Source organism: Hyaena hyaena, unplaced genomic scaffold (genome assembly GCF_003009895.1).
Source record: "Hyaena hyaena isolate Hyena2069 unplaced genomic scaffold, ASM300989v1 scaffold_601, whole genome shotgun sequence".
Taxonomy (NCBI): Eukaryota; Metazoa; Chordata; class Mammalia; order Carnivora; family Hyaenidae; genus Hyaena; species Hyaena hyaena.
The window spans coordinates 674,678-686,805 of record NW_024081232.1 but is presented as its reverse complement, the minus strand read 5'-3'; the positions used below and the strand labels follow the sequence as shown (position 1 = coordinate 686,805).

At 35.8% G+C, this 12,128-nt stretch overlaps 1 protein-coding gene across 9 annotated transcripts in view; it reads right to left on the bottom strand.

Moving 5' to 3' along the window:
• Positions 1-2,628: 2,628 nt before the first annotated feature.
• ZZZ3 (zinc finger ZZ-type containing 3) overlaps positions 2,629-12,128 on the bottom strand; it is a 97,080-nt gene continuing 87,580 nt past the window's right edge. For 8 of the 9 annotated variants that reach the window (XM_039257040.1, XM_039257038.1, XM_039257043.1 and 5 more), the window contains 3 exons: positions 7,386-7,520; positions 4,228-4,328; positions 2,629-3,917 (listed from right to left, as the gene is read on the bottom strand). In XM_039257040.1, the coding sequence (XP_039112971.1) occupies positions 3,773-3,917; positions 4,228-4,328; positions 7,386-7,520 (381 nt within the window). In that variant the 3' untranslated portion in view covers positions 2,629-3,772. The remainder of the gene's footprint in view (positions 3,918-4,227; positions 4,329-7,385; positions 7,521-12,128) is intronic. The other variant, XR_005532629.1, reaches the window with a different exon arrangement.

Genomic DNA, 12,128 nt, shown 5'->3' with positions numbered 1-12,128 from the left:
TGGAGAAAAAACATAACTCATCAAGACACTGATTATGCTACTATTAAATATTTACTAAAAATCTACTAAGAGCCAGGCAGGCCACAGGGACACAGACAGACAGACAGACAGGGACGGTCTCTGTCCTTATGGGGCTACATGGGAGACCACTCTAAAACTTCATTTAATCGGCTACACGAAGAAAAGTTTTAAAAAAAAAAAGAAAAAGGAATTTTTTTTCTGGGATCGTATCAACAAAAGCATATTTTCATAAGGTTACAAAATAGAAACACTTTACAACCTAAAAAGGTCAATGTCTCCATAATCTTTGTGGGGAAAAAAACCTACTTGTTATCTGGGGTGGGGGGGAACCCAACTACTTCCAATTTCATCCAGTGCAACTAGAACAATGGTTTTCAAAATCTGTTACCTACATTAGGAAATATAGTTTATATAACATGCCACAGTAATGACTAAAAAGGGAATTTCACAAAACCGTATTTATCCTTACTACCAGCGATATACTATTTTCTTTAAACAAATGTTCTTCAAATCTCAGTATACTGCTGTGTTCTGTACTGTAATTTAAACAAAAGAGGGGGAAAGGTAAGAAAACTGGGTAAGGCTACTATCAGGTTAAGTGAGAAGCACCAAGTATGCATGGAAACAAATTCTGTCTCAGGCAAGAGACTTTGCCTAAAGCCTCAAGATCACATGTGTGCTGTCAAATTAGAATATGTAAATTATACATCTGGGTGGTTTTCTACAACTCCTCGTAGCAGACTATTTAAGTGCTTTTTCCCCATCCAAGGACCTGTTTCTCTATTCTATGCTAGGAACCTAGACCTGTGCTCAGGCTTGTAGCTCCAGGAACCGCACCACACCAGGGAAAAAGACTGAAAAGCAACCCCCACAACATTGCCATCTCCAACACCTTAGTGATGCCTGACACAAAAGGAATGTTCTTGCTCCAGAAATTGGGTAGTGACTCTGGAGCAATCTGTCTAGGTTAAAATCTAAGCAGGGCCACTTTATTAACCATATGACCTTGGGCAAGTTATTTTACCTCTCTGGCTAGATCTCATATGAAAACAGGTTAATAAATGCACCTTTCTCCTAAGGTTGTGAGAATTAAATCTGCTACTGAATGCTGGCTTGGCACACAGTAAGCACTTACTGGTATTTGCTATTATTATTAGTGCACACCACTCCAGTCAAAGCCTCCTCTGCCTAAATCTTAAAGCGGTAATTTTACGTGTCACTAGAAGTTCCTTCAGTTCTTATCAAATAACGTGAACCTAGTAATATTTCAAGAGATACATCTGACCTACTGAATACCATTTGATATGTCATGCTTTCACAAGCAGGTCTATGTTGTCACTTAAAGCCAATGCTCCTCTGTAAGAGATCAAAGGACTACTTGCAAAAGATAGCCTTGCCTATTCCTGCAGTCCGCAAATTAAACACCACCACTGTATTACTACTACTACTACTACTACTACTACTACTACTACTACTGCCACCACTACTGCTTCGACCGCCACTGCTACTAGTACCATATAGGACCTCTTTAAGCCAGGAGGACTATTTGCCTGGAGTTGAAAAATGCAAAATAAACACATCTTCACTCAAGCAGAAAATAATCCTCTTTGCCCCTCAAAGTGCTCAAAATCTTTGCTCTTGAAAAATAGAGTCAAATGAATTTGTTTTGTGTATTGTTTGCATCAGAATTGTATTACAGCCCTCTTCTAAAGCATACTTTATACTTTATGGGATTTTTCAATAAATCTGAATGGTTCCCCCAAAATAATCGGTATTATTTCTATACAAACACAGAAGTTACTATCAAGTGCTGCTGTCTTGCTACAAGAAGGTAGATTCCCTAGCATATATCAGTTAACATTTAATATCAAAATGCCCAAATGTTAACAATTCCTTCTCCCCCCAACTAATGATTCCTGGGTGAGAAGTAAAGCTCAAATCCATTTCGTGTTCTTGCTGATGCAATATATTTTATCAACATCAGTAATCTTTAATCAATATATTACTTTAAAATTCTCATATTTCTATATTTAAAATAATATTACTTTTCTCAATTAAAAAAAATTCAAGGTATCATTTTAGTATCCTACAATGTATTGAAGGAGTAGTAAGTGACATTCCCTTGATTTAAAATTGGAAAAAACAGGGGACTTAATCTAAAAATTGTATAATATTAATCTTAAGATTTTATATTATCTCTTCCAATAGTCAATAATAACTGCCAGTGAATAGAGTGCTTTTCAAAAACCATCTGTTTAAATTAAACACGTGGAGGGGCTTACTTTCATCTAAAAGAATCAGAGTAAAAATTTTTCAGCCTAAGTATAGTTTTCACATCTGGACATTAATAATAACTTTTTTCTTTAACCACGGTATGTGTTCTTTCTGTAACCTAGTTTAATTTAGTATTTCAGCACACACCGAGTGAAAAGACTACCATCTTTTCACAGAGCTTCTCAAGTTCAATTTTCTTAATACTGTATCACCCTTACTCTTTTTAAATGGCAGAAACGTAAAGCAACCCCCTAAAAAAAACTTTTTTGGGGGGTTTTAACACTAGTAAAACAAATCCAAAATCTAACCAAAAGGAAGTCACAACAAGCATTCTATAATATAAACAGACAGTATCCACATAGTTTATTTCTCACAGTTCTCCTGACAAATGAACATTATTCAAGAACATACTGTATACACAGATAAGAAGAAACATACAAAATGTTTTAAATGATGCACAACAAAATCCAGCAGTATAAAAGAATGCATGTGAACTCTCGCTCACTGCGCAGACTAAATTTAATCACTTGTTTAAATAGTAATAAAAATACAATCTTTTATGGATCTTGTGCAGACTACAAAAGAGGGAAATTATTACCATATATATGATTTTTATATTAGGCAGTTTTCTTTGATGAGTTGCACTGACAACTCCAAATACAGAGGCAGAAGGCTGTGTATTTTAAAGGAATTAATGTTGTGAATCAGAGACTTTACACAGTTACTACCACTGGCACTTTTCACCATAGTTTGTACACATCACATGATCATCTTATATAACATTACATTTAAAAAATATATCTGAGTGACAATTTTATAACATTCACACACCATGAGCTGGTCAAGGAAGCAGTGCCACAGTGCCTCCTGTAGTGCTTCGCTGTTGGTAATAAGGACAGTCCATTGTGGTTACAGGAAATTAGACATCAATATGGTTAAGCAGCTCCGATTTACTAAAGGCCATCAGTGGCCACCACTGGGACAGTGAGTTCTTTTAAAGTGTATATCCTAGAAGCAAACACCATCATTGGTTAAAACTTTGTCTAAGAAGTCAGCTTCTGTGCCGAAAACTATTTTCACAAAACGGAAAGCTACTAAACTGTTTTAATATAAATACTTTGTCTTCTCATTATTCTATTTATGACCGAGTTCTTTGAAACCTTTGGAATTTACTCTCTCTTTAATGTGTGCTCTCGTTTTCATCTCACCCATTTAAGATCACCACCTAAAGGGCTTTAAGGTGGTGGTGAGAAATTCACCAGGGAAACCCTTTGCTCACCAGGAATGCTCAGCTGCTGAACAGTGATCTAGAGCCACAACGGTGCAGAGCTGGACTTGACGAGAACACTCAGGAAGCTGTCATGCTGTGAGTGTCATTTCAGGGAAAGCAGAGAATCTTTCCAAACTGTGCACATAATTCACAATGATACCATTGCTATGTGTTGAAGAGGACTAGTATACGATGTTCTCTTCCATGTCATCTGTTTGCTGGAAAGTAGTTTGGGTCAAGGTAATTATAACTGGTGCCCTGGGACACACAGTAGTCTCTGTCTAAGAATGTCTCTGACCTATAAACAGGTTCTAATTGGTGATCTTCCTTGTGAATATCTGTTTCATGTAGGCTGCAAAGAAACACACAAACACACACATACAGAGACACATCGTTACATGGCACTGGATGCATTTGTGTCTAGATATTATAACAATTCCTCACGGCTCCACTTCTTTAAACTCATTTATCTACCAAAACCTCTAGTGGAAATTTACTTGAGATGTGGTATAATTAAAGAAAATTTCTTAATTGCCTACAACAATAAAATTTAATCTACGAAATGTGGCCATTTTCTAAGTACTTTGGAAATCAAATTCACTAGTGTCCGAAAAACTCTTTACTTGTCCAAATTGAAGGCCTACAATGAAGAGAACACTTACCAGTCTGAACAAGAATCACAGAAATCCAGAGACATTTCTGGAGGACAATCCTGGCAGTGCCACCGAACACCCTGGATAGGTTCTATGCCACAGTTATCACACTAGAAAAGTTTCAGAGAGAAAAAAATATTAAGCTACATTTTCCCAAAACCCCGTTTTCCCACTGGGAAACAAAGGATGTGCACAAGAACATCTCTCTCCCTAGGGAACTAGACAGTAATATTATACAAAAATGGTTGTGAGTTAGATAGAATTTCTAGCAAACTAGCACAAATTTCATTCATTCAAGATGAATGTATAGGTGAGTGAGAGGTACATTATAATAGCCGAGGGATAACCCTCAATATGCTTAACTTTACTTTATAGAAAATTTTTGTTTTGCATTTTAATTCCAGTAAAGATACAGTGTTCTATTAGTTTCAGGTATACAATATAGTGATTCAACAATTCTATTTGTTACTTACTCAGTGCTCATCATGGAAAGTGTACTTACTCTTTAATTTACTTTAAAAAATTTTAAGTATGGGGTGCTTAGGTGGCTCAGCCAGTTAAGCCCCCAACTCTTGATTTCAGCTCAGGTAGGATCTCATGGTTTGTGAGATCGAGCCCTGTATCAGGCTCTGACCTGACAGCATGGAGCCTACTTGAGATTCTCTCTCTCCCTTTCTGCCCCTCCCCCATGTGTGCTTGCTTGTTCTGTCAAAATAAACTTTTTAAAAAAGTAAATAAAAATTTAAGTAATCATTTGCAAATTTAGACATTTAGGTGTTAATAATTATTTATTTTTTAAGTTTATTTTGAGAAAGAGAGACAGCATGAGTGAGGGAGAGGCACAGAGAGACGGGGAGACAGAATCCCAAGCAGACATCCTGCTCTCAGTCCAGAGCCCAATGGGGGCTCGATTCCATGAACTGCGAAATCATGACCTGAGCCAAAAATCAAAGATTGGATGCTTAATTGAGCCACCCAGGTGCCCCAGTAACTATTTACTTTAAAGGTACCTCAGACCAATATATAATGACTGTGATTGAGAACCACTGACTTAATACGATAGTTACAACTATATAGAACTATTTAACAAGCTATCCTTAGCTAACCCAGGTGAACACAAAATCCTCTCTAAACTTTTATGTTACTGAATTATTCTTCAAAGCCTGAAGAAGCCTAATTACTAATGCCCATCATAAAGAAAAGGCAGGTGTACCTCCTTCTCAGTGCTGTGGCATTGTGGTAGCCTCCAGTGTCTTCAGGGCAATTTTGTAAATAAATCTCACTTCTAGTTTCTTTGATCATCAGACCAACTAGAGTAACCGACAGATTCGTAAACAAGCCACAGCCGGGTTTTATGGCAAATTCTGAGAAGTAGAGACTTTCCTCTTGAAAGACCAGAGATATCAATTAAGAAAATTTCTAATGGAGAAGCAGAATCACGGAAAGACCAAAAGGAAAAATCATTTAATATAGTATGGCTAATGGCCGTACCAGAGGATGAGAGGTATAATAATTTTAAGTTTCTGTTTATCAGTCACAGCACGTATCAATATTTTTACGTATACCACTACCAGCAACTCTGTAGTTCATGGTCACAGTTTTACTTCCTCCAACCTTACCAAGTACAGTCAATTCTAAAGCCCAAAGGTTCTCAAACTTGTCAATCTCTCTCAATTTCCACAGCCACCAATCAAGCCTGAGACATTCTCATCTTTGGCCTAAATTACCAAAAGAATTTTTTTTTTTTTTTTTTTTTACAAATAGTTTATTGTCAAATTAGTTTCCACATAATACCAAAAGAATTTCTAACCAGTCACCCTGCCTCCAGCCTTGCTTTTTTCTTATCCATTCTCCATACTAAGTCCAGAACTATCTTTTTCTCCTTCACTTAATTTTTTTTCAATTACATAAATAACATACATGAACACATTAATGTTTACAAAATTTAACAATACAGTGGTCAGAGATTATCCACTCTAAACCCACTGCCTTCTCAAAAGTTATCTATACTAATAGTGTAAGTTATCAGAATGACTTTTCTGAAATACAAATTTCATATACTGTCTGCTTAAAATTCTTCAATGGTTCCCCAACCTTTTAAGGAAAGTTTAAACTCCTCGGCAAATCTCCAAGGCACCTCAATAGCCGCACCACTCTCTAGTATATTCTCTAGCCGTAGTCAACTATTTTTACTAATTTAACTTCTCTAAATTCCTTAGGAGATGAAAACAGAGTAAGGACAGAAACTGAGTCCATCTTATTTACTAATGAATCCCTAGAACTGAAGCAAAGTGCCTGGAACATAATGGGTATTTCAAAATTTTGTGGACTGAATGGATATATTTCTAGTAGCCTGAATGGTGAAAAGAAATTTCTGATCTACGAACAACAGCAAGAAAAAGAGAAATAGCTCCAATGGATGAAAGGATAAAAAAAAAACAACAAAGAAAGTGACACACACACACTGGAATATTATTCGGCTGTAGAAGAGAAAGAAATCCCACCATTTGTGACTACATGGATGAGAAAGCGGAAGACATTATCCTAAGTAAAGTACGCCACAGAAAGAAACAAGTGCTATATGATATGAAACAGAAAACTCAAACTCCTGGAAGTAGAGGGTACAATGGTGGTTGCCAGGGGCTGGGATGTGGGAGAAATGGGGAGATGTTAGTCAAAAGGGTACAAATTTTCAATGATAAGAGAAATCAGTTCTGGAGACCTAATGGACAGCATGGGATTAATAATATGGTGCTGCGTACCTGAAATCTGCTTAGAGAGTACCCTCAAGTTTCCTCACCACACACATATAAAAAAGGTAACTATGTAAGGTGATGATTTGACACCTTAACATTTTGTACACCTTAAATATATATAATTTTTATCTGTCAGTTATATCTCAGTGAAGCCGAGAAAAAAAAGAAATAGCTAGAAAAACATCTCATATTTTACCTCAAAATACAGATACCTACCTGTATGTCTGCCTTCTTTCCACTGAATCATAAACCTATTGAGACCAGAAACTGTAGCACACTACTTTATATAAATGAACAGGACTAGAGCTAAACTTACTTTTATCTGTATGCTGGGAAGTCTGGAATTTAAAGCTGCAGAAACTAAATTTCTCTTATCATCGTTTCAAAAATTGAATGAACAACAGAATTTACCTTGAAGCCCACATGCTGTACAAATCCACTTTCAGCTTGCATCTGCTGGAGTTTCTGCTTCTTTAACTTTTTAAACTGTAATAGTTCCTTATATTCAGGTAAATTCCTATACATAATAGGAATACTTTCTTCATCCTAATAAAGGAAAAAAACAGAAAACAAAAATGTTTGATAATTAAAATGAACTAACAGTAAGAATACTGACACAGAGTATTTTTCTACTAACAAAATATTTTTCATTTTTAAGATACCACACCTCTTAGGGCTGACAGAAAATTAGTGTTGCTATTAGCGATATTTTAGACTAACACTTCTGGAAGGCTTCTTAACGCAACAGTAATACTGGGTTGCAGCAGGCCGCCTAACAAAGCATCAGGGGATGATTCCCGCCTCTGTCACACACTAACGCAGATGCATCCCAACACATTCACAGCTACTTGTGACACTCCTGCTAATCTACTTCTACCTCACCTGCAGGAAGCGCCTCTTCTCTAAAACACTGTTATGCTTCCTCAAGTAAATATGACATTTTCTTAACAATGAGCAAACCACTTTCTGCTCTATACACTCCCAATAATCAAGGCAGGACATTCCTGTCTTACCCAAGGGGATAAACTAAATTACAAAGATGATTATTTAGAAGAGCATAAAAAATGAATACTAAAACTATACAAATATATGAAGGTGAAGTTGATAGATGAATCACTAACTGCTTCCTACCCATTCTGCCAATTTATTTGTGCTCTGCCATCAGTGATCCATTTCTTTCCTTTGCGACCTCATGAAATCATGGTCACTAATTTCTACAATGCTCCTGAAATCATCTCCAATTCACTGACCCCAACCCTAGTCTACCAATCCTGGTCCAGATAACTCCTACCATTCCCATTCCTCCTGCTTCTCATTTTAGGTATTATTAACTATAATGTTTATTTTATGTCAAGGAAACCCGTGTTTACAGAAATTGTAACATTTACTCAAGGTCACATAGTTAATTAGTTGCGGAATCAGGTAATTTGAACCCAGATTTGTCTGAATATTTAAGTAACTCCTTATACACTCAGCATCTAAGGCCTAAATCTAACTGCTATCCTTAATTTTTCACTGTCATATCTAATCCAACAAAATCTGTCACTACTTAACACTTTCTGAAATTTTTCAAATTGGTCCTCTATAGTATCCACTCCTTTCTCCAGCTCGACCATGATTTACAATCTCCCACTGACTTCCTGTCTACAGAGTCAAGTCCAAAGTCTTCAGTGGAATAAGTGTGTTTACAATCTCATACTTCACTTACCTTATCTCCCACTGTCTTTCACTCATTTCAAGTTCCTGTCAACCAAAGATGTTAAATGATAGCTACTGCCTTTCTATACCAGCACTGAAAATGACAATGTAAGTAATGTAATAAATATCTAACACTAATATAACATGACTTAACTAGTTAAATAATGTGATAAGAAATTTCATAATGAAATTTATTAAATTCAGATATTTTAAGCAAATACAAAGAATAGAAACTCTACCAAAATTTTTAATTTGCATTTTAAGTCTAAGGATGCTATTAAATTTGGTCAACAAGACTAAGAAAAGTTAAATCACCACACAACTACAACTGGTAGGATGGCTACTAGCAAAAGAAAAAAAATACCAGAAAATAACAAGTGTTGGCAAGGATAGAGAGAAACTGAAACCCTAGTGCACTGTTGGGGAGAATGTAACATGTTGCAGCCACTGTAGAAAACAATATGGCGGTTCCTCAAATAATTAAATGTAGAATTAATATATGGATCTAACAATTCCACTTCTGGGTCTACACCCAAAGAACTGAATGCAGGGACTTGAATAGATATTTGTACATCTCTGTTCATAGCAGCATTATTCACAATAACCACAAAGTGAAAGCAAACCAAGTGCTCATGGACAGATGAACAGATCAACAAAATGTGGTACATACATGCCATAAAATATTATTCAGCCTTAAGAAGGAAGGAAAGAGTGACACATGTTACAAGAGAGATGAACCTTGAATACATTATGGTAAGTGATAAAAGGCAATCACAAAAGGACAGAACCTGCAGGATTCCACTTAAATAAGGCACCTATAATAGCCAAATTCATGGAGACAAAGTAGGATAGGAGTTGCCAGGGGCTGGAAGGAGGAGGCAATGGGGAGATACTGTTTAATGGTTCTGAGTGTCAGTTTTCTAAGAAGTAAAGAGTTCTGGAGATTGGTTCACAAAAATGTGAGCATATGTATTTACCACAATTAAGTTTTTTAAAAAAATACAGATTTGCTTGTTAAAATCATTTTTAACGTTTACTTAAAAGGGAAATCCTATGACTAATTCCAAATGAGGTTAAAATGGTGTACAGAGTTTAAAATTACGGAAGTGCACACATGTAATCATATTGTCTCTTTAGAAATTGTTTTTCTAAAAAAAAAGAAATTGAATCTATAAATTTTACCACTAGTAGTTTCCTAAATAAATGTCGGAACAGCTATTTCAAAATTCAGAATGATTTGAACTGGTACTCATTTAAAAGTAAATAAATAAAATCAAGCAAACAAAAGTTAAATCAAATTCAATCTCTTAAATATATTAATCTCCTCATCTAGCTACATTTTGTTCATCCTTCTAATGTCACCTTGACTACCACTTCTTTAGAGTTCTTCCGCTTAAATTCCAAATCTAAATAAAGTACTCCTTAAATAATTATAATCAGTTATTTTTGAAGCACTTTTTTAAATCTGTAACTTAATGATTGGAAACTATACATTTATCTCTTCCCACAGGACTAAGATTTGTTAAGAGCAAAGATCATAAATATTTTGTTCAGAACTATGCAGCTGACCTCTAGCAGGGTCTGATATATAAAATCTAAAGTCAGTATTTTTCAAATGAATATTTCTAATTTTCACAAAGTACAAAATTACACACAAATGCCATATCTTAAGACACAGCAGATATTAGCTGTTTCTTTTTTTAATTTTTTTTTAATGTTTTATTTATTTTTGAGAGAGAGATAGAGACAGCATGAGCAGGGGAGGGTCAGAGAGAGAGGGAGACACAGAATCTGAAATAGGCTCCAGGCTCTGAGCTAACTGTTAGCACAGAGCCCAACGCAGGGCTCGAACCCACAAACCATGAGATCATGACCTGAGCTGAAGTTGGACGCTTAACTGACTGAGCCACCCAGGCGCCCCTAGATGTTTCTAAAAAGAAAAAAATTTTTAAAAAATACAGTCATTTTATGGTAGTTTCATACCAAAGTATACTTTCAGTATTTGGCTAATCTACAAACAGAACAAAAAAAGAGACTTTTATTTGCTGATCTTTCATTAAAATCTCCTTTGCCAAGTATAATACATAATCAGAGTATTAAGAAAGAAATAAGGTAATCTTTATATCCTTTAAGCAAAGACTCAAAATCATGTTACTGAGGAAATGAATTTCAGGATAGTAAAATAAAAATATTAACAGCAATAAACAGGAATGTCTATAGATGGGTAGGAAAAAAAGAAATAAATTGACCTAAATTAGTGTCCAGTCAATAACACAAAGAGGAATTACTAGAAGAGGATTTGACTTTCGCTCTACAGTGGCATATATCCTAAGGCAAAAAAAGAAAAAAGAAAGAACTGTCAAAAACAATCTGTTTTCAGTTGTCATACTGCTGATGGTTAAGGTTACTATTATTATATTTTGAGACTACTGTCAGCACTATGAAACAAAGAAAGTGAACATTATGTCAATGTCACTGATATCTGGGATTCCCAGCATGGGAGAAAGATGATACATATTTAAGATCAATAAGGAGAAGTAAAATCCCTAAAGTCCTTAAGTTGAATCTGAAATTAAAAAAATATAAACTTATGATGTCTTTTAATGTTTACTTATTTTTAAGAGAGACAGGGAGAGCACAAGCAGGGAGGGGGCAGAGAGAGGGGGCACAGAGTATCAGAAGCAGGCTCTGTGGTAACAACAGAGTCTGATGTGGGGCTTGAATTCACAAACCCTGAGACCATGACCTTAGCCGAAGTCCGATACTTAACTGACTAAGCCACCCAGGTGCCCCTGAGGTCTTATATTTTATTTTTCTTTAAAAGTTTGTTTTTATTTTGAGAGAGAGAGAGAAAGTGAGCACACACACAAGACAGCACTAGCAGGGGAGGAGCAGAGAGAAGGAGAGGCAGAATTCCTAGCAGGCTCTGCACCGCCAGGGCAGAGCCCAATGTGGGGTTCAAACTCATGAACTGTAAGATAATGACCTGAGCCAAGATGAAGAGTCAGACACTTAACCAACTGAGCCACCCACGTGCCCCATTATTTTTAACCAAAAATATAACCTGTTTCACAGCTCTATCCATTAAATAGGCCTAGAAACAATGATCAGTCAGCATCCAGTAAGATTCCTACAGTCAGGCTATCATTTCCAACCACATTTCCTAATAAAAGAAAGCAGGACTAATTCTAGGTCTGAGGAGGAAAATAGAAGATAATCCTAGAATTTCCTTCTCAGAGCAGATAATGAAGAAGCTTTCAAAAACTACTAGAATCTTGTCCAAAGATCCCAAAATCCAACCTGAACAGGTTAAAACTGACCAATGGGCCAATCTGAACACTAATAAAGTCAGTAATATTAATGTACTGAAACATATTAGATATGTTTATGTACAACAGTTCAGAAGAATAAAAAAAATTTAAACCTCATTGGTCATTTTTGGAGGATACTGGAGAA